The sequence below is a fragment of the Leptonychotes weddellii genome, chromosome 9 (genome assembly GCF_054177405.1).
Source record: "Leptonychotes weddellii isolate Sample4059 chromosome 9, ASM5417740v2, whole genome shotgun sequence".
In the NCBI taxonomy this organism is placed as follows: domain Eukaryota; kingdom Metazoa; phylum Chordata; class Mammalia; order Carnivora; family Phocidae; genus Leptonychotes; species Leptonychotes weddellii.
This window is the reverse complement of record NC_138377.1, coordinates 32,778,012-32,801,373: the sequence shown is the minus strand read 5'-3', so window position 1 is coordinate 32,801,373 and position 23,362 is coordinate 32,778,012. Positions and strand designations below refer to the sequence as shown.

At 39.9% G+C, this 23,362-nt stretch overlaps 1 protein-coding gene across 9 annotated transcripts in view; it reads left to right on the top strand.

Moving 5' to 3' along the window:
• The window catches only part of SYNE2 (spectrin repeat containing nuclear envelope protein 2), a 214,116-nt gene that overhangs the window by 7,862 nt on the left and 182,892 nt on the right, over positions 1–23,362 (top strand). For all 9 annotated transcript variants that reach the window (XM_081830388.1, XM_081830390.1, XM_081830393.1 and 6 more), the window contains exons 8-21: positions 491–661; positions 4,257–4,415; positions 4,715–4,888; positions 7,327–7,461; positions 8,845–9,003; positions 11,348–11,559; positions 11,706–11,796; positions 12,706–12,824; positions 13,050–13,176; positions 14,756–14,913; positions 16,061–16,208; positions 17,029–17,636; positions 20,782–20,961; positions 23,060–23,210. In XM_081830388.1, coding sequence (XP_081686514.1) covers positions 491–661; positions 4,257–4,415; positions 4,715–4,888; positions 7,327–7,461; positions 8,845–9,003; positions 11,348–11,559; positions 11,706–11,796; positions 12,706–12,824; positions 13,050–13,176; positions 14,756–14,913; positions 16,061–16,208; positions 17,029–17,636; positions 20,782–20,961; positions 23,060–23,210 — 2,592 coding nt within the window. The remainder of the gene's footprint in view (positions 1–490; positions 662–4,256; positions 4,416–4,714; positions 4,889–7,326; positions 7,462–8,844; positions 9,004–11,347; positions 11,560–11,705; positions 11,797–12,705; positions 12,825–13,049; positions 13,177–14,755; positions 14,914–16,060; positions 16,209–17,028; positions 17,637–20,781; positions 20,962–23,059; positions 23,211–23,362) is intronic.

The window sequence follows — 23,362 nt, the reverse complement described above, 5'->3', positions numbered from 1 at the left end:
TTTTATCTGTAAAGTGGAGATGATAGTAACTAAATGACAGGAATGATATTCTCATTAAGAAAATATATGTGAACATGGAGCACCTGGCTGGCTCAGCTGGCTAAGCATCTGCCTTCGGCTCAGGTCATGATCTCAGGGTCCTGGGATCGAGCCCCGCATCGGGCTCCCTGCTCAGTGGGGAGTCTGCTTCTCCCTCTGCCCCTCTCCATGCTTGTGATCTCTCTCTCTCTCTCTCGCTCTTGCTCTCTCTCTCAAATAAGTAAATAAGATCTTAAAAAAAAGAAAATATATGTGAACAATTTTTTTACTTTTTAAAGTGATAAATATCATAAAGTGCTATTATCATTGTCTGAAAACTAGGTTTTAAGTTACTAAAATATGTTGAATTAGCCATCTTCAGGAAAAAAAGAAATAACTTTTTTTTTTAACTGAAAATTATTTTATAATGTAAATGTTGCCATCTTCTTAGCGATAATTTTGAATGTTGTAGGCCGGGGAAGAACATGAAAAAGAAAATGAATTCATAGGGCAACTTAAAGTGGCTGAAGATGTTGAAAAACTCATTGGACAAGTGGAAATCTGGGAGGCAGAAACTGAATCTCTTTTGGAGTTTCTGAGACATCAGGAGGGTGTAGATGCCTCAGTGGAAGAACACTTGCAGGTATGAGTGTAAAAGTATTATAGATTTCATGGTTGTGGACTTATGTATTAAGATAAATACAAGATTTTAAAGTAAATAGTAATGTGGTGTGCCTGGGTGACTCAGTTGGTTGAGCGTCTGACTCTTGATTTCGGCTCCCGTAGTGATCTCTATCTCGTGGGATGGAGTCCTTCATTGGGCTCTGCGCTCAGTGGAGAATCTCCTTGAGATTCTTTCTCCCTCTCCCTCTGCCCCCCCCACCCACACTCACTCTCTCTATTTCTAAATAAATAAATAAAATCTTTAAAAAATGTAAATAGTAATAGGACTATTGTTTGAATTTTCTTTGTTCAGACTTTTAAAAATTGTATGGATTGTCATCCCTGGATCATTTGCTGAGATTTTGCTTGAAGACAGAGGATAGATTAGGAGACCACTAATAATAGCTATGACTTTCAATTCTTGAACTAATTTTCCTAGCTACAGAATGGAAATTAAAATATTCTCTTGTTTCCAAGGGCAATGAGGAGATGAGTAAGGATATGTTAGGTAGGTCAGTGCAGTGTGAGTATAAGAGATTATACGATCTATGCTTTGAAAGCTCACCCACATCGCTTCTCGGCCTTTCGGCTAAGATCAAGTGTGAAAGCTCACCCACTGATTAAGCCACTTTCCCTTCCTTCCTTGATGCGGGGAGGGTGACGGATGTTGTTAAAACCTTTCTGTCTTTATTCTCTGGCAGTTCGGCTCATTGAAAAGCAATGAGGCAAGAGTGTGTTTTAATTCATTCAGTTTTCCTGGGAAAGAAGTTACAGTTGAGGTTTTTACTGAGTTCCAGCTCAGCTATAAAACTTATGGAGCATGTCATAAATTACAACAAGGTGGAAAGTTCCTGGAATAAAGGAATATTTATGTAATTCTTTTAAATCCACATTTCTGAAAGGTGTATATATAGCATTTTGTGTTTTCATGGTTTATAAGAATGGTATTTTTTATTGCTTTGAAAGTATTATATAAACATAACTGTGCCATCTGTCAGTGCTTTTATTTATTCTTATTTTTATTTTAATATTTATTTGCTATATCTGGAATTTATTTTAGTGAAAGAAATGAGTGAGGAATGAGAAATTCAATATTTTAAAGCCTCTTACAAACAATGAAAATACAAACATACTAGAATATACTTACGTTAACAAGGAATTAAGTAGATCTTTATTAGAGCAAGATATATGGTGAAGTAAGAAATGCAAATTACTGAGCAGTACAGGTTATGTGATTTTTTAAACAGTTGCTTTTTTTAAAATTTAAATTCTAGTTAGTTGGCATACAGTTCAATATTGATTTCAGAAGTAGAGTTCAGTGGTTCATCATTTACATACAATAACCAGTGCTCATCATAACAAGTGCACTCCTTAATACCCATCACCTACCTAGCCCATCGCCCACCCACCTCCCTCCATCAACCCTGTTTGTTCTCTATAGTTAAGTCTCTTATAATTTGTTTCCCCCTCTCTCTCTTTTTGCCCCCTCCCAAATGTTCATCCATTTTGTGTCTTAAATTCCACATATGAATGAAATCATGTGGTACTTCTCTTTCCCTGATTGACTTATTTTACTTAGCCTAATACACTGTAGCTCCATCCATGTTGTTGCAAATGGCAAGATTTCATTCTTTGATGGCTGAGAAGATGGAGTGTATATACCCCATCTTCTTTATCCATTCATCAGTCGGTGGGCATTTGGATTCTTTCCACAGTTTGGCTATTGTGGACATTGCTGCTATAAACATTGGGCTGCACGTACCTCTTCGAATGTATATTTTTGTATCCTTTGGGTAAATACCTAGTAGTATAATTGGTGGATCATAGGGTAGTTCTATTTTTGGCTTTTTGAGGAACTTCCAGACTGTTTTCCAGAGTGGTTGCACCAGTTTGCATTCCCACCAGCAGTGTAAGAGGGTTCCCTTTTCTCCACATTCTTACCGACACCTGTTGTCTCTTGTGTTAATTTTAGCAATTCTGACAGTTGTGAGGTGGTATTTCATCATAGTTTTTATTTGTATTTCCCTGATGATGAGTGACATTGAGCATAAAACGGTTGCTTTTTTTATACTTCATGCTTTTATATCCATAGAAAAATGTGTGTTAGGATATACAGATAACTAATTCTGTGTTGATCCTGAATTATGCCCCACTCTTAGCACATTTCCTGTTGCCTAGTAGATGCAAACCAAGTATTTTTAAAATGAATGTGTGAATGATTGACTTAAATGACAACTAAGCGAGGAATGGGGAAGAAGAGCTTTTTCTTTACATTCTATACCTTCCCATTCCTGAGTTTTTTTATGTGAGATTTTGTTACTTTTATAATTAAAAAGAGAAAAAAATTGAAATTATAAATGAATGTGCTCAGTGTAGAACATTTAAATAATGCACAAAAGTATAAAGAAGAAAATAAAAATCATCATGATTCCACTGCTCTAAGATAAATAAAATCAGCATTTACTGAGTTGATATTAAACAATGTAATTTCTATATTATCATACTCATACCACCTTTGAATTGTAATTCATTTTTTTTTTGCTGATTTGATAACTAAGAAGCAGTACCTTGTTATTATTTTAATTTGTACTTATTTAATTACATGTAAGTTTGAGCTATCTTTTATGTATTAACCGTTTGTTTCTGTGAATTATCTGTTCATGTGTTTTCTGAATTTTGGGGGGGATCTTAGTACTTCTCTTACTGAATGTCTAAGTCTTTGAGTCATGACACATTTTCATTTGTGTGGCAAATATTTTCACCAAGTTGTTGACTTTTAAGTTGTTTATTTTATTTTACATAGAAATTTAAAAAAAATTTTTTTTAAAGATTTTATTTATTTGACAGAGAGAGAGATAGCGAGAGCAGGAACACAAGCAGGGGGAGTGGGAGAGGGAGAAGCAAGCTTCCCGCTGAGCAGGGAGCCCAATGCGGGGCTCGATCCCAGCACCCTGGGATCATGACCTGAGCTGAAGGCAGACGCTTAACGGCTGAGCCACCCAGGCGCCCCTATTTTACACAGAAAATTTTTATGTTTATGTTCCTACTCTTACCCCTAAAAAGGTCACTTCACATCCAGAGAGAGTGTATCAGTTTTCATGGATAATTTCTTCTGTTTTGTAGTTTCCTATTTTATATGTAACTTTCTGATCCATCTGAGATTTATTTTTAGTATGTTGTAGAAAGCATGGTTTTGAAAAGATTTTTTTTCCAATAGTCAGTTTCTCCAGTAACATTTATTGAATTTCCTTCCAACTGATTTGACTTAGAACAACTTCATTTTAAGGTTTATTACTATTCTCTCAACTTATTTTCTGTCTATTGGCATTGTATTACTACTAGGCTTTAGTTTATTGATGTGCCTACTCTATAATGAATAATCTATAAAAGACTTTGTTTCTCAGAATCTGTACTCATATAAAGTTTCAAAGTGAAGTTTTAAAATAACATTTTTAGAGTACAGATTTACCTCATTTTGGATGAATAGTTAACTTTTTATGATGTCATGATGAGATTAAGGCTAATGTTTAACATATAATCAGAATATTTATTGTGGTCTCACTTTGTTTTAATAGCATCTTATTGCCAAAGGCTCTATGTATGAAGAGCTTGTGTCCAGAACTGAAGATACCTTACAAATGGATATACAAAATATTTCAAGCCAGGAGTCCCTTCAACATGTTCTCACAGTTGGGCTTCAGACAAAGATTCAAGAAACCAAAGAGAAAGTTCAGGTCTCTCGTTTACTATTTCCTATTTAGTGAATGTAGTCTTTAAAAGTGAGTGGTCAGTGGCAGGATGGGGAAGAGAGGGAGGGGTTGCCCTGGAGGTTGGGAATGTTTTCTAAAATATTACTTTTGCATTTTACATATATATATTTTAAATAATTTAGAACGTATTAGAAAATATCAGTATAGTAAATAGGATATTCTATCCAGTGGGAAAATTAGACTTACTACTCAAAGAATGTATTTATTAATTTATAACCCACTAAACAGGTGGGCCAGGCATTGAGAATTTTTTGTTTTTGCAGATCAATATGGTAAAATTAGTTGCAGTGTTAAAAAACTCAGCTGATGCTTCACCAGACCTGGATGTCAGGCTGAAGGTGGAAGAATCACAGAAGGAACTTGACTCGTACATGACAAGGGCTGAGCAATTACTTGGACAAAGAGAGAGCCGGAGTGAACTAATTTCAAAATACAAGGTGGGACTCTTTCAACCATCAAATGTAGGCTATTTATTATTGGCTACCTATCTCATTTGAAATCAAGATATTTTCATCGCTGTAATTACACACAAAGTTATTGTAACTTGGAAAAAATCCCCAGTTTTATACGTTGTTCCCAGAAACGATTAAAAATAGACATTAACATGAAGAATTTTTTCAATTTAAATTTTATCATAGACTTGCTGAGTGGACTCAGTGGTAGAGTGTCAGGAGCACAGCTGATTCTATGATACTGAGCATGAATTTAATTTCTTTGCTTTTTAAATCAGTGAAAAGGGCATAATAATTCCAGCTACCAAATTTGTTGTGAGACTTTAACTGAAAATAAGGCAAATAAAGGCACTTGGAATAGGTAAACTTGTCGGAATGTAAAATAACACTTTTATTATTAAAATGCTTTGATAAAAGTTCCATGTGGACCTAATGCTTACTGTGGTTAAAGATCCAGTGGTGTTGCTCTGTATGGAGAGAGTTTCAGGTTGCTTTTTCCTGGCTTGATAGGCAACTGAAGATGTGTGCAAACCAGAGAGTCAGTATTAATTAACATGTGGGAGGTGCTTGGGGGGATAAGGTCTCTACCACTGGACACACTGGAGAGGTTGAGTGATAATGTGTCCTTTTGTTCATTCATTTATTCAACATTTCACACACTTGCTGAACATTTAAAATGCGTTAGGCATCTTTTTTTTTTTTTTTAAAGATTTTATTTATTTATTTGAGAGAGAGAACGAGATAGAGAGAACATGAGAGGGGGGAGGGTCAGAGGCAGAAGCAGGCTCCCTGCCGAGCAGGGAGCCCGATGCGGGACTCGATCCTGGGACTCCGGGATCATGACCTGAGCCGAAGGCAGTCGCTTAACCAACTGAGCCACCCAAGCGCCCACGTTAGGCATCTTTTTTAGGAGAAGGAGCCTCTTTACTGTCATTGTGGCCTCCTTCACTTTTCTGGGCCTCAGTCCTCATTTGGCTTTCTGGATTGTGAACCAGACCGGGCCCTGTTATCAGCCATCTCAACACTGCTTTTCCCATGACCTCAGAACCCTCCCTGCCTGGTCTGTGCTGTTTGCATGTTGCTGGTCACCACCTTTAACCAGTTCCCTCTGTGGTTTTTTTGCCACTTTCATTCCCAGGTTGCTGAGAGTGCTAAACTGGGACCTTAAAGAGTCAGTGGTTCTCAGTGGTTCTCATAAATAATCACTAGGCTGGACGTCAGGATGCTGATATGGTCAGCTCAGGAGAGACAGAAGGCAGAGGAAACATGGAGGCTCCAGGCCCCTTCTCTACCAGAGAGGGAAGTTACAGGTGTCAGTCTGACACCATTTTCCTCTTCCTGACCATCTGCCTTTTGGAATCTGAGGCAGGGATTCCCTGCCCCTCCCCCCCCCACTCCGCCCCCTTTTATCTCTGGCGTTTAGTAAAGTAGGTCTATTTTCACAACAGAAGCAAGATCCCTGCCCTGTAGGTCCTGCCCTGAGACCCCTGGGACTCCAGGGACACACGAGTAATAGGAGCCTCTTGCCAGCATATAGGGTTAGTGTCTCCCTAGGTCGTAAATCTAGCAGTCCTCACAGAGGCCGTGGAGGAGGGCCCTGGGGCTCAGCACTGTACCTTTTCTGCAGTAGGCCCATAACAAATGTCATGAGGGCATGAACGAATTCCCACCGAGCTTAATTGCCTTATTCCCTAGAATTACTTTTGTCCTCTGTCTCCTATAGTTTTCTGCCTCTTTCACAACCCCCAAATTCTTCTTTGTTCTGTCATTTGCTAATTAACTAAACTAGGTTTCTGCCAGTAATTGCCAGGTAAATACTCCATACGAGCAGGTAGGTGGGAGAGAAGGAGCAGACACGTCTCTGCCCTGTTGATGCTCCCTCTGTGGGGCGGGACTGGGTTGGCCCTGGGCAAAACTTGGAAGTTGACAATGTTGAGTTGTTGCTGCATAAAAATGCTTATGCACAAGATGAAATACTTGCCTATTAACCCTACTATAAATTGTGTCTTATTGCAACACAAATACATGCTAGCATATTCTTCAGATGGCATTGCTAATGAAGTATGGTCCTCCGCTCGCTAGTACTTAAGAATGTTACAGGAAACAGTACTGGTGGCTCATTACCCTGCACGATAATCCTTTTAATTATTTATCAGAGGGGTAACAAAAATCATTTTGAATATCCTAAGGAAGTCCTTATGTGGTTCTCAAATGTCTGACTACATTTGAATAATAAATATCTTGCAACTCTTTTCAAAATAATTCAAGAGATGCAAAAAGGATGTCAACCTCACTTTACAAAAAGTCTCCCATAAATCTTCATAGTCTTCCAAAAGCCTCTTCCTAATTGTGCCTGTTAAAGACCTACCAAAATTGGCAGTAGAACGAGGCTTTCATGTTCTCACTTGCATTTTCTTTTTTAGGAGGCACTAATAATTCTTAATTCTAAAAGTCTGGTCAAGTATCTGAAAGCTGTTGAAGAACTGAAAAATAATGTAACCGAGGATGTAAAGCTGTCTTTGGAAGAAAAGAGTAGCGATGTCTGTGCCAAGTGGGAGGTAAGAACATGCACACGTGTCTGGGGTTCTGCTTACAGAGCTGACTCCGGGCCTGTCTGTGGGCAGTCCCCCTGTGTGCTTCGTATCTCAGCAAGGCTGATCCTGCCGTTCCCAGGGCCCAACTGGCTTCTGTGTTCAGCCAGTGACAACACGGTTTAGAGATTTGAGGGTGACTGGAGGGAGAGAAGGGAGTGTCCAAGTCCCTCTCTTGGGCAGTGTCTCTGGCGGCTGTGTCTCCCCCTGGTTGCGGGTTCCAGGGTTCCAGCTTCTGATGTCCCTTCTGTCTGGGCTCCTCTGAAGCCTCCAGGCCAGGGGTAGAAGCAGCCTTACGGCTGGGCTCATCTTCGGATTGCCTTCCGGTCCCTTCTCTGGCTTCTCTGCTCTTTCATCTCTTGCCTGATCAGTTCCCTGCATTTAATTCACTCTGAGTTAAATACTTAGTGTTTCCTGGGGCCCTAGTTGGATCCTGACTGAGACAACGCATCAATCCATACACACACATACCGAGTTTCCTAGCGAAATAGGCATGGGCATTGGTGGCAGACAGACCTAGATTCAGCAGCTATGACCCTGGGTAAGTTGTTTAACTTCTAGGAACTTCACTGATAAAATGGGGATAACCCCAACCACTTGGCAGGATTATTGCTAGGATTTATCTAACACAGAGATTGTGTTCAAGGAAGAGTGATTAGTATTCAGTGTGTGTGTCTGTGTGTGTCTAGAGAGAGAGAAAAAATAAGGTAATATAATTGAATGTCTACTGTTGAAGGGGCTCTTAAAACACATTTTAAAATAAACTTTCAAATTTTAGAACAACTTTAGATTCGCAGAATTGTTACAAAGATAGTGCAGAGAGTTCCAGTATAGACCATGCCCAGTTTCTCCTACTCTTACCACCTTACATTAATATGCTACTTTGTCACAGTTAACGCACTCATATTGATTCCTTATGTACTTCAGTTTATACTTTATTCCTATTTCCACAATGTTTCCCTTCTGTCCTTTTTTTCCTCCTTCAGAATCCCATCCTGGAGACACGGTACAGTTCCATGCTATTTCTTCGTAGGCTCAGCTATGCGTTTTGTATATGTGTCCTCTCAGTCTGCAGCTGGCTTTCTGTTTTCTTAACGGTGTCTTTCACAGCTAACACACAGTTTTAGTTGTTAGAAAGAAAAAGAAGATACATTTCTGGGTCTGGTATATTTTAAAACGTCCTCCCCAAAGACACAAGGACGAACCAGAATGCCATTTAAACTCCCTTCCTATCCTTTGTTACTACAAATATTTTTGTTGGTTTTTGATGAAAATCTTTTCAATATATACTTTTCCCATAGTTACTATGTGCCTCTGTGGGTTTCTTTTCTTTCTTTCTTTTTTTTGCAGTTTCTTCATCATGAGATGTCTTTGTATATTCAACAACTGAAAATAGACATTGAAAAAGAGAAACTCAGTGACAATATTTCAAAACTCGAAAAACAAATAAATAAAGAAAAGAAACTAATTCGCAGAGGGAGGACCAAGGGTCTCATCAAGGAACATGAGGTAAACCACCTGTTTCCATTTAAGTTTTGTCATTATTTTGGAGTTTATCCTACATTGTTGAAGGATGTTGTTGTGTGTGTCCTTAGCCTTGGATTAAACCTGTTCTGAAAATTACTTCAGTCCTCCCATCAGTGCCCTGGGAACTATCCCTTATGGGGTTCCAGCTCTAACTACAACGTGTGCTGCTTGCTGTTTAGAAGTGAGAAGAATTCAGCATCGAGTTAATATTTTTTGCTATGTCTCAGTGGCCCCTGTCCTTGAGACTCTGGTTATAAATGTGTCACCTGTTGCTAAAGTACCCACAGTTGATTTTAAGGGGACATGGTGTCCTTTTGCTTTTGGAAAAGATAGCAAATTGGGGGCAAGTCTCATGACCTCTCTCTGGCCCCCATCCTATATGATTTTTTCTATTTATTTGACAGTACTGACCCCTCTTCTTTCCTTTAAGTTTTCTACTGCTGTGGCTCTCCCAATATCAATCTCTCTTGCTTTTTCTTATTATTTTTTGGGGGAGGTGGGGAGCTTCTTTTTAGTGTCTTCACAAATTTCTCTCTCTTCGAGTAGTCTCTACACCCAGTGTAGGGCTCAAACTCACAGCCCCGAGATCAAGAGTCGCATGCTCTACCAACTGAGCCGGCCAGGTGCCCCACAGATTTCTCTGTTTTCATTGTGTTATCTTAATGTTTTATTGAGAGTCTCCATTTTTGGGTGGTTTCGTGCCTGCTCTAGGGATTTTATGCCCTCTGTGTTTTGTTTTGTTTTTTAAGATTTTATTTATTTATTTGAGAGGAAGAGTGTGTGCGCACGAGTGGTGGGGAGGGGCAGAGGAAGAGGGAGCGGCAGACTCCCCGCCGAACAGGGAGCCCAATCAGGGGACTCCATCCCAGGACCCTGAGATCCTGACCTGAGCCAAAGGCAGATGCTTAACCGACTAAGCCACACAGGTGCCCCCTTCGGCGGTTTTAATGATAAAACCCTGTCTGTAATGATAGTGCCTAAATCCCTATCTGCAGCCGAGTCCTTTCCTCTGTGCTCCAGGTTCTGAGTAGTAGATATCACCAGTGTCCTTCAGAGACCTGTCGTTCAGGATGTCCAAAACCAGCCAATGATATCTCCTCTCACACTTTGCTTCCTCTTGTGTGTCTTGGTCACGAAGGGCGGAGTCGCCTGCGAACTCCCCTCCTCCCCGTCCCCTTTCTTTCCCACTCAGCCGTGATGGAGTAGGGTGCCAGGCCCCCTCGGTTACTCCTCAGAACACATGCTTCTTTTCCTTCCTATCCACCAGTGTTGCCATTGCCCTCCACCCGGGTTATTCTCCCCCTGTGATGATGGCCACATCACCTTCCAGACCCATCACCGGAGAGACTGCTGTTCGTTGAGAACAGCTGGAGCCTTTTTCCTCCTGGCTCTTCCTTCTGGTAGGAGGACCTCTCTCTGCTTTTACTTGGAGGACTCGTCCTTGTTCTTTCCGCATCTCCCTCAGATGGTTCCCGCGTGTGAGGTAGATTTTCTCTGACTCCTTACGGCAGACGGTTGCTCTCATAACACTGGTCACGCTAGGTGCACGTTGTGTGGGTGACGACTGTAGGGGAGGAAAAGGGTTTCTTCGTTCCTTGGGGGTCCCTGAGAACGGAACTGCCAAAGACAGATGAACAGGAGGAAAGCATACAGATTTTATTGAATTGTTACATGCACATGGGAGCCTTCACAAGAGAATGAAGACCCAAAGAAGTAACCAGAGAAGGAATTTTTTATACCTTTTAGACAAAGAGACCACACATTTGCAAAGAATTGACAAGACAAAGATAAAGGTTAGTTTAACAAGGTTTGTTTGCAGATTGCTCTGGTACTGTCTTTGGGCTGATGAGAGAGTCTGTCTCTAATAAGAAGAAACTTTTATTGCCGGGCCGTTAGGCAGAAAGCGGGGAGCTTTCCTGTGTTTACTGCTTCTTAATTGCCTTTAGCACAAAATAATTTTCACATCAAAAAGGCATATTTTGGGGCCCGTCTGGCTGGCTCAATTTATAGAGTATACAACTCTTGATCTTGAAGTCATGAGTTTGTGCCCCATGTTGGGCAGAGAGATCACTTAAAAACAAAGAGGCAAATTTTGGGGGAACATATTCTGGTTTCATTCACTGCCTTACTGGACTGTGGTGAATCCCTTTCAGGCTGACTTCCTCATCTTTGTTTCTCGAGTGCCCATGACCACACCAGGCACACAGTGGATGGCCTATGAAAGAATGTGGCGTTGAAGTCACACACATCTGTTAGTTTCTAATCCTTATGGGCTAATCATGTAAACTCCTTTGAAGCACATTTCCTGCTTTATTTCCTCAATCAGGCCTGCTTTTCTGAGGAAAGCAGTCTGTACCAGCTAGATCACCACATGGATGTCTTGCGGGAGCTGTGTGAAGAGCTGACTTCCCAGAAGAGTCAACAAGAAGTGAGGAGAGTACTCAAAGATTATGAACAAAAGATAGAAAGACTTCGGAAATGTGCTTCCGAGATTCGTATGACACTGCAACCCACGATGGGAGGAACGTCGAAAAGCAAGTTAGTGCTTCTGAAGACTAAATACACATCAGGGGAAAACAAGATGAAGCTCCTTGTGAAATCAAATGACAAGGAGTGTTCTTTCTTCTCTTTTAGGCGTGATTTTTCTTCCTCTATTTTAATATGCAATTTTGATTCCTCCCTAGGGAGACCATGAACACATCTGAGAATGGAGGAAGGAATGCCCACAGTGAGGTGCCATCTGCAAAATCACATGATCAGCCATCAACTGAAAAGGTGTTAAATGTAGATAATGTATTTTAGAAGCAAACCCAATGAAAAAGGCCAAGTGTACAGTAATCCACTTCTCATTAATTGTTGGTTTTAATTATCTAATTATTTTCATCAGCTGAGAATTCCCATTTAAATAATGCAAGGAAGATTCCTTTTCCAAGAATTACAACACAGCAAACCAAAGCTGTAGTGAGCGTCACTTTATCTTCCTCTGAGGATGCAAACAGGTCTTTCAGAAGGAGACCATTTGCAGCCATTATGAATACACGTTGTCTGTGGACATTCCTTTTGAGGGTACCAGAGGTGGAGTTTAATCTGGACAGATGCCTCAGCTTCACTGAGCTGAACTAGTTCATTTACCGTTTGTCTTTTTCTCAGTATAATGTCCTTTACTTTCCTTGGGGATTGAATTTTCTGAATTCTTGAATTTTCAGTAAGTGGGCATGGGCTAGATGTCACAGCCCAGACTGCCAGTCAGAAGCTGTGGGGAAGGACGAGGTGTATTTGACTTCAGAGGTCTGCTTCTGCGTGCTAGGCTTCTGTCCGCTTTCGACTACGGCTCTGTAGCCACAGGCGGAGACCGTATTTAGGGGTTGGGAGAATACACCATTTCTGTGCTGACATACCAGTTAGAAGGTGAAACTCAGTGTCATAAATATCCTCTGTCCTCCGGGAAGACCTTTCTCAGAGCTGAGAAGCTTCAAATATGTTGGATTATCTCCTGGTTTGGGGTATAAAGAATTAGTGACATATGTTTGTATTATAAAGTGCTTATCTTTTCCAGATACTTAAGTATATTGAAATATATTATGCTTGTGTATATATATTCCAGTTGTATATTCCATTTGTATATGTATATCCCAGTTAAGTATATTGAAGGTATTATGTTTGCTATTTTGCATATTTACATAGGCAATGGGATCGATTAAGAATTTTAGCCTGAAATTCAAGTTAAAGCCTCAACAGGAAGAAAGCTCTATGGAGAAGTATGAAAAGGATCACAGTGCAGCCCTCAGTAGTTTACAAGAGAGGTAACCCCTTTACATAACTGGAAAATCCACCAAAAATCTTTCATTAGTGCAAACATGTTATATTTTAATACATGTTTATAATCCATTAGTCATAATTTTTTGCACATGGTCCAGTGACTTAAGCAGAAATTCCCTGAGATTTCCTCATGTATAATTGACAGTAATTAAAAAAGTGTTTTGTCTTATTGTTAAAATTAAGTAACATTGCATTTAATTTTTTTCCAGGTATGATATGCACAGAGAAAATCTTGAGCTGTACTTGGAAAACAACAAATTCAGAATTATTTCTGATTTCTCCAGTGACGAGGAAAGGAGTAGTGCTTGTCTGCAGGATAAACTGACAGATCTACAGGTAATTACGGAAAATATTATTAGAAAAGTTTTATCTTTTATTAGAAAATAATACCACCATGAGTATAGAATTCACTATTTTTGTTGAGGTCACACATGCTAGATGTTTCCAAAGAATTCTCTTTGTTGGATTGCATTTCTAACATCATTCTATTTCAGAGTGTGATATGCAGTCAGTATCAAGTCCAGGAAAGACTGTTTCAGGGTCCTAATTTATTGCTCATGCTCTAATTTGGTACTCAAGATACTGTGGCTTGCAGAGTTTTGGATTATGTTTAGGATGGGAATGAGGGCTTCAAAGGAATTGTTCAAAACAACGTGTTTGAAGGCAGTTTCAACCAGTAGTCCAACTGTGTTGCTCTCAAATTAACAATACATGAAAAACCAGTGGCTCTGAATATCTGTTTCAGTCATCATCATCTTGACCAAATTGTCACATTGTCTATCTAATGTTGGGGCAGTAAGGAAGGGGCAGGCAGTGGAGGGATATTTCACTCTGAGTGATGGATAATCTTGCAGAGAGCGATTTGGCTCAGGAGCTACAGAAAAAACTGTCTAGTGTTGGGCACACCAATTGTAAGCCCTACAAATGAAGATCTTCCTTATTTTATTTATTTATTTATTTTAAAGATCTTCCTTATTTTGAAGACAGTCTGTGCAGTGCAGAGCACGCTGCTGTATGCTTGGAAGTGCATTAGAATGATCCCTCACAGAAAACCCAGCAGGTGGAGGAAAGGGCCATGGGAGAGCCTACAGTCCCCTCCCATATTTTATAGTTATCTTCCCTTTATGATGCCAGTTCCTGAGTCACACTCTACCATCTGGCTCCTCTCTATTTTCCATCTGAGTAAGCAGAATTAATATGTTAAACTCTCTGTTGTTCAAGTGATGGATTTAGCACATTTTCATCACAATTAAGAAACTATCTTGAGACCTTACTCCAGTAACTGAATAATGAGTTAGTTATAAAAGCTATAATAATCTATGGGGAACGTGAAGAACAAATTATAATGATCAGCACTCAGTAAATTCTGTAGCAGTGCCTTTAAAAAAAAACAGAAACCACCACCAACAAGATAGGGAGCTAGAATAGTATTGAATTTTTAGGTGTTTAATTATAAATCATAATTTCATTCACTTCTTATTTGATAGAAACAGTTTTGGTTCACTCTAGTTTTATTTTTAGTTTAGGGAGAAATAAAGATTTATTATCTAGAGGAACTAGGATATCTGTTCTTACATTACATGTACCTTTCTGAATTATATTCTGTACACCTACTTATGGGAAGGGAGTTTGGATTCCTTTGTTGGAAGGACTCCCTTGACTTCATTGAATGGGACTTCTGAGAACACAGTTAAGATCATTGTTCCCTGAAGGATACTTCACTTGTAGATGGCTAGAAAATATTTTTAAAATTTATTTAAAATTAAATTTAATTAGTTAGATATAAAAATAATTTTAATGTGTTTTCATATAAAACTCTGTGTTAATAGTTGGCAAATGCCTCATTTTTGTAAGAACAGAATAATTGTGCCTGTTAACCCACTAGTTGATAGATTACTTTATATGGTTCACCTAGGTCTTAAAAAATGAAACTGATGCTTGCTGGAAAGAGTTTGAAATCACCTCACTGAAGTTAGAAGAACTTGACAGTGACGTAAACAAGCCTTTTATAAGTAACACGAGAGACAGATTAAAGGAAAAAGAAAGAGACTTTCAGATGACTCTTAATACCAGGTATAATTCTGAGATCTATTAACCATGAATTTAGCGAATTTACTGAATTTTTAATGCTGTTTTAAGCTAGGCTAGTACGATACTAAGTATGCTATTGTATTTAGTTGTCACAACCCGGGTGAGAGAGGCTACCATGACTGCCATTTGACTGATGAGGAAACTGATACTCAGGGCATTTAAACAACATAACCAAGCCACTGCACTGGCCAGAGACTTAGGTGGAACTTAAGTGTTGAGTTCCAAAGGCCATGCTCTGCTTCCCCCTCACTCTGTCATTCCCTCTCCCAACCTCTCTGGCCTTGGGCATGAATTTGGCCATGTCACTTAACTTCTTTGGGCCTTGATTTTCCCCATTTCTAAAGTGAGAGTGCTGTTATTATCCCCTACACATAGGATGTGTTTCCCCAGGACACATCCCCATTTTACATAGGAGGAAACGGGGGCTCAGAGTCCATATGTTATTTGTCCAAGGTCACACATTTCAATTTATTATTAGTAGAGCCTATTTCTTTGAATTCTATTATGTTTTCCCTAATAAAATAATTTCTAATGACATTTCTTTGTCCTTAAAGGCAAACTTAAATTACATTCAATATTTTGTATTTCAAAAGGTAGGGAGGGGCACTTGGGTGGTTCACTTGGTTGAGCATCTGACTCTTGGTTTCGGCTCAGGTCATGATCTCATGGATCATGGGACCAAGCCCCTTGTTGAGCTCCACACTCAGTAGGGCGTCTGCTTGAAGGATTGTCTTCCTCTGTCCCTCCCCCCAACTCACTTTCTCTCTTTTTCTCTCTAAAATAAATAAATAAATCTTAAAAAAAGTTTATAAAAAAAGGTAGGGTAAGGCTTAGTATATTTTACAATTTTCCACTCAGTGTGGTATGTATTAAGCTATTAAGAAAATTGGATATAGCCAACAACTTATTCTTTGGCATTTTGGATTGCTGGGTTTGGTTTTTGAGGGGTTTTTTTTGTTGTTTTTATTTTGCTGGGTCTGGGTTTTAATGTGATGATCTGTACATATCATTGTATGTATTCTTATTGGGTAATTATTTTCTGTTCTTAGTTAAATCATGGCATTAATATGTTTTGTAGAATATCTTTATGTTGTCTTTTTCCATTATATCTGGTTTATTTTTCACCCAGAATGGAATCTTTGGAGATGGCGCTGAAGATTGTGTTCCCTGTGGAGAAGGAATCACTTCTACTCTGTGGCTCGGACCTGCTCCTCCATGAAGTAGCCATTCACGAATTTCATGTCATTGATGCTGATGGCATTTATCAAAACCTGAGGGTAAATATAACTTCTCCCAGGGTACTCATAGAATAATTCAGTTCTTCAGAGATTTTTAATTATATATCAATAGTATATAGTTCGACTATAAGCAATGGCAGAAAAGTCTTCAATAATTTAGACTTATTTATTTCTCAACTCTCAATTCCTTACAAATTTGAAAGGAGGTACTGTGGGGTAAATAATGAGGTATTTTCTTTGAATTCAAAACGAAGGTTTGCTTATGAATATCTTCTCCAATGGCTAAAATCCTAAATATTGTCCTAGACTCACATGCAGATTCTACAGTTTACTTATTCCAAGTCTCATTTAAAAAAAAAATTTAATTTAAATTTAATGTAGTTAACGTATACTATATTATTAGTCTCAGATAGAATTTAGTAATTCATCAGTTGCGTATAACACCCAGTGCTCATTACATCACGTGCCCTCCTTAATGCCCATTACCCAGTTACCCCATGCCCCCACCCCCAGGTCTCATTTTAAATAAAAAAAAAAAAATTTAAGTTTTATTTTTCAGATTATAAACAGATGTCACAACAGTTTAATCTCTATTTTCACTGAAGCAGTAGATTTATATACTTGTTTTCCTTGGGGGATTGAAACATCAGGAAGGTTATCAGATAATGAAACAGCTGGGCCATCTAATGATTTGTAATTAACATGTTTCCTTCTGTTGAAACTGTCAGCCTTGGCAAACCTGAGAAGCAATTTTCTAGATGCCACCTAGTCATCGTAAGTGTAGGTTCATTTCTGATGTGCAGCCTTTCTTTTCTTCTGCCTCAGTTTTTTTTTTTCAGCATTTCTTCCTTTATTTTAGAATATCCAAGATTCCGTAGCCAAACAGATTGAAATATGTAACAACCTGGAACAGTCGGGTGACTTTGCATTAAAGGAATTACACCCACTTGATCTACATGCAACGCAGAATATTATGCTAAAACACAGAACACAACTTGAAGAAGTGAACCACAAGGTCCAGAGGAGTAAAGATGCCCTCAAAGCTCTGGAGGAGTTTCTGGCTTCTCTGAGAACAGCTGAACTCTCTTTTGAGCTTGTTACAGACCTTTCAGCCTCAGATACACAGGTAGTACGAGAAAACACTGTGATGCTAGAAAATAAAGAAAGAGAAATTAGCCTGATGAAGGACCAGGCCAGACATCTGGATAAACGTTTGAAGATGCTCGGCATAAGCTTCAAAGATGATGGCCAGGGTGACGACACCTGCAACAAACTCCTTGTTGCTTTGTCCAGAAAGTTACTTGGGACACGTGGCTATGGTGTGCAGGAAGAGTTCATGGAAGAAAACAAATTACTAGAGACTTGTATTTTCAAAAATAATGAACTCCTGAAAAACATTCAAGATGTGTACAATCAAATCAGTAAAATCAGTCTTAAGGATCCCACTGTTCCAGCTGTGAAACTACGGTGAGTCTCATTTCCGCCCATGTCCCGATGCAGGATAATGCTTTTCCGTGTTTTCAGTATCTATTAGGTGAGAGAATACTTCCTATGCCTTTCAACTTCTGTTCCATCCTGCTCTGCTCAGCATTCAGCATTCTTTTCTGTAGACTTTTCAAACAAGCTTCGTTTCTGTGGTTAGTGTGCCTTCACAAAATGCTCTATAATTTTTTTCTCATTGAAGTGTGTGTTTCATGGACACAGGAAGAGTGAAATAAGATGTGTGTAAAGTACTTGAGTTCCTTCAAAGTCCCTTTTAGTGACTTTGTTACTTACTACGGGGTTATCGTGATGGGGGAAGACCTAAAATACTCCACACGTTGGATAATAAAGAAAGAAGTGGTAGAAGATACGCATGCCATGCCCTGTCCCTACTTCTTCCTGAAGTATTTGGTTTTCTTCTCTCCTCCCAGCAGGATTGGGAGGGGGACCGAGTGGGAAGGCATAGGATTGAATTTGAGAGGTCAGCTAAGGTTAGTGCTGATTTTGGAGAATGAGCAGAATTGCAGTAAACTGAGGCGGGCAGCCTTCTGTATGAGTGCTGTTATTTTAATGCTGGTGTTCAGAGCCAGCCTCCAGGTCCTGCAAGTGACAATGTTAGCAAGTTACTTTTGGGGCCTCCCCTCCCCTGTCTATATCATTCCCACGTTCCGTCTCCTCTGCCCACCGAGTCCCTCAGGCTCAATGCTCCCTTGAGGCTCTTCAGCTGACCAAGCTCTTCCCTCTGAAATTGCCCTGTGCTCTCATCTCAATGAGACTTTCATTCCCACAGTGCCCACTTCTTAGTGAGGTGTCGAACTAATTACTAATTTCATTATTTATTGTTAATAAATTTTTATTATATATTTATAAATAATAAGTAATGAATAAATTAATGTTAATTTACACATGAAAATCTATACATTGATAAACAATAAATTGCTTTAATTTTTAATTTAGTTGTTAATACAACAAATACGTGTTGCGTGCTAGGTACTATTTTAGGTACTGGGGATATAGCAGTTAACAAAATAGAGAAAAACTCTTGGCCATGATAGAGCTTTTTTCTAGTGAGAGGAGTAAGATATTCAATGTTTGATGGTGATAGAAGCTATGAAGAAAAATTAAGCAAGGAAGGAGGAGGGGGTTGTAATTCCAAAAGGGTCATCAAGGACAGTTTTACTGAGAAAGTAAATCTTTGAGTCAGATGGGATGAGAGAGCTAGCCCGGTGACTACCAGGAGGAAGAGCTTTCCGGGCTGAGGGAGCGGAAGGTACAAAGGCCAGAGGTGGGAATGGGCCGCATGTCTGAGGAGAGGCAAGGAGGTGAGAAGGGCAGCGGCGAGGGGAAGAGGTATGAAAGGGGAATCAGAAAGGGAACAGGTGGGATGGGGCTTAGCTCAGGTAGGGACCTGTGGGCCATGTGATAACTTTGGCTTTTTCTTTGAGTACAATGGGAAGTCATTGGAGGGTTCTGGGCAGATGGAAATGATTTGGTTTTCAAAGTAACAGGCTCTCTCTAGCTGACGTGTTGAGAACAGAGTGTAGGAGTCAAGGGAAGATACAGAAAGTCTAGCTTCATCTGTGGTAAGGCATGATGGTGGTATGGACCAGTGGTGAGGTGGCAGAAAGGGCTAAAATTCTGAATATATTTTGAACACAGAGTCCACAAGATTTGTTGACACACTGTACCTAGGTTATAAAAGAAAGATTGGAGTCAAGAATGATTCTAGGCTTTGACCTGAGCATCTAGAAGAACGGAGTTACCATCAACTGAGATGAGAAAGAGTGAAGTTTGTCAGGTATTGAATGAAAGCTCAAGTGTGCTCGGTTTTAGAAATGACAGTTCAAAATACTTATTTGACATTCAAGTAAGGATATCAACAAAACTCTTAACAGTAGATGGAGTCAGGAGAGAGGACTGAGCTAGAGGTATGCATTCGAGAGTCATCAGCGTCTAGGATGCTATTTAAAGTCATGAGATGGAGGACATTGCCAGTGGAGTGAGTTCAGATAGGCCACAGAAGAAGGCTGAGCTGCATGCTCCAGGCACTCCATGTTAGAGATTAGGGAGATGAGGAGGAACCAGGCAAAGGTACCGAGAAGGAGTGGCCAGTATAGGAGGAGGAAAATCAAGAGTCCTGGGGTCAAGTGAGGAGGCCTTTCAAATCTTAATCTGGCTTTCTCTCCTCTCATCTCTGCTTCTGTTGTCACTCTGACCCTGCCGCTGACCAGTGAAGGGAGCAAAGATTGAGAATGGAACATGGGTTTAGCAGCATGGAGGTTACTGGAGATCTTGATGAGCGGTTTTGGAGGAGCGGTAGGGAGTGAAAGCCTTATGGGAGTGGATTCCAGAGAGAAGTGGAAGAGGGAGGGTAGAGGCAGTGAGTATGTGATAAAAGCAATTTAGACCTAGGTGAATGGAGTTAATCCTTCCAGGATTAGTTTGCAGGTTAAAGCTCTTAGGTCAAATGTTTGTTTTGTTTTGTTTTTAATTTTACTTATTTGACAGAGAGAGACAGCGAGAGAGGGAACACAAGCAGGGGGGTGGGAGAGGGAGAAGCAGGCTTCCCGCTGAGCAGGGAGCCTGATGCAGGGCTCCATCCCAGGACCCTGGGATCATGACCTGAGCTGAAGGCAGACGCTTAACCACTGAGCCACCCAGGCGCCCAATGACTCTTTTTTTTTTGATGGGGAAGAGGTTTTTGTATAGAATGTAGAAATTCAAGATTTCCTTGCTTGTTCCTTTCTCCTTGGCCTCCTCCACTCTTCCTTAGGAGCTTGCAGGGCATGATCATCCATCTCTTTTCTCTCTATTCTATGCTCTCTTTCCCGTTCACACACACACACACTCTTTCTCTTTTCTCTCACATACATATCTACTCCCTTTACAAGTGTGTTCACCACAGAAAAATTCTACTGCTTGTGGTTTTATATATTTATTATGTCTAATATACCAAATTAGTATTCTGGAGATGCAAAGAGCCTCATGAACTCTGTAATAGGACTGTGTAATTTTGATATAATAATTTGAGGGCAAATTAAAGTTAGCGTGCTCCCCCAAATTACCCATACTTGTGTTGAATCAGATTGGCTAATAACTGGCTATCAAACTTTTCTCTTTCATAATCAAGGAAAAAATCACTAATGAGACTGGATAAGGATCTAGATGAATATGAAGAAGAGAAGAAATGCTTGCAAGAGATGGTTAATTCTCTTCCACAGTTCAAAGATGGCAGAGAAAAATCACTGAATCAACAGTTCCAAAATACAGTACTTTTGTGGGAGAGTACAAAAGCTTCAGTCACTGAATGGTAAGGAGAAAAATCCCTCCCAAATCTGAGAAGTTGTTTGTAGCACAGTTAACTTTTTGAGATATGTTGAAAACACATTTACATGGATCTAAAGAGGGGCAAACGTGAGAGTTTCATACTGGAAGCTCAAGGGGCCAATGTCTGGGCAAGATCTGGAATCCTAGATTATAGCCCAATGAATTTAAGAGGTTATTTAAGAGGGATAACAAATATACAGTGTGTTTATGATTATTATTACCCCACCTGTGTTAGTTTCTGTTGCTGTTCTGTAACTAATTACCGGAAGTTTGGTGGCTAAAAAACAATACAAATTTATCTTACAGTCTGGAGGTTGGAAATTCTGAAATGAAGCTGCCTTCCTTTCTCAGAGGCTCTAGGACAGAATCCATTTCCTTGTCTTCTAGAGGCCTCCTACCACTTTCCTTGGTGTGTGTCCCCTTCCTCCATCTTTAAAGCCAGCCGTGTGGCATCTTCAAATCTTAATCTGGCTTTCTCTCCTCTCATCTCTGCTTCTGTTATCACTCTGACCCTCCTGTCTCCCTCTTATAAGGACCCTTGTGATGATACTGCACCCACACAGATAATTCATGGTAATGTCCCTATTTTAAGACCCTTAACTTAATCATACCAGCAGAGTACTTTTTGCCATGTAAGGGAACATATTCACAGAATCCAGGGATAGGATGTGGACATCTTTGGGATTGGGGGCATTATTCTACCACATCACCCTATTTGAATGGCAAACATTGCTTGTCAGTTACCACCATCTTTTCTGCAGAGCCTGGGCAGGCTCAGAAGTTTTCTTAACTATGTGATAGCCATTACCTACCAGTCCTAGTTGGCAGTTCTGCTGAATATTCTCCATCCATGCCTTCTTTCCCTTACTCTCTGCCTCGACAGAGAAGTGGTCAGGAAGGCTGATCCCTAACAGACTGTACCAGCCAGGCCAATGGGTCCAGTTGGAATAGGAAGTGGGAGGTACTAGTAGGAGATTTGAGGACAAGCAGAGAGAGAGGTCAGGATGGTCTTAACCCCTTCCCTTTCCAGCAGGTGGTTCTGGCATCTCCTACTGGCACCCTCCTGTCTGGTGGAAAGGGGACTTTCTCCCTTTCCCCTGAGGCTGAGTGGTATATCTGTTTTTGCTCTGGTTAGTTCTTCAGCTCCCTGGAAGTTTCCCTTAACTCTGCTCACCTCAGTGGTCCTTTTACACAGAACTCTGTCTGGGTGCACCTCCTGTGTTTTACTGGAAGCTGAGTGTACAGTAGTCAAGATCAAGCCTGTCTGTGGTATTCGATCTAGTCTACCCTTAGATTTTATAGAGGAAACTGAGGTCTAAAGAGGCTAAAGTAACTTATCTAAGTTCATATGACTGATTAGTGCCCAGCCATAAGTAGGTATCCTTACTGCCAAATTATCTGTATTACTTTACTTTTTTTTTTTTTTTTAAAGATTTTATTTATTTATTTGACAGAGAGAGACACAGCGAGAGAGAGAACACAAGCAGGGGGAGTGGCAGAGGGAGAAGCAGGCTTCCCGCAGAGCAGGGAGCCTGACGCGACGTGGGGCTCGATCCCAGGACCTGGGATCATGACCTGAGCCGAAGGCAGATGCTCAACGACTGAGCCCACCCAAGCGCCCCTTACTTTACTTTTTAAAGAGGGCTAAATCTAGAATGAGTTAAATAGACATAAACCGACTGTGACTTGCTGAATTAGTATCGAAACAATCTCCAAGAATAGTGCTAGGGAGGTACTGTTTTCCAAGATGGTTTTTGGTTAATGATGAAATTGAGATGCTGATTTCTTAAGATTATGAATCCTGTGTTTCTTTCTAGAGCTTACATCTGGTGTTTTTTTTTTTTTTAATTGATCTGGTGAAAATCATAATCCAGTGAGTATTTATACCATCCATTTGCCAGATAACTGTATGTGCCGTCATTCTTAGGTTACATTGGTAAAACAATATGCTACACTATGTCAAGAGGAAAAATCCTTCTCTAAAGTGTTAGTCATTATTATAGGATACTTACAAAGAGAGAGAATGGTTTTGTTATTTTTAGAGATTTACCTGTTTTACTTTTTTTTTTTTTTTTCCATAGCCTTGACCAATGTGAAAGAGTTTTGGAGCTCTTAAGACAATATCAGAATTTTAAAAGTGTCTTGACTGCTTTGATTCAAAAAGAAGAGAATGTCATCTCCCTTCAGGCTTCCTACATGGGAAAAGAGAACCTGAAGAAAAGGATAGCAGAGGTGAGTCCGGATTCCAAAGGAGACTCTACACAATGGCCTTGATAATAAAGAGGATATTATAAATAGAGTCATTTTTGAAACTTGGCTTAAAAGAACAGTGACCCTGTTTTATCAGATATCTAAGACCCTATTGAATTTATTACTAGGGCTTG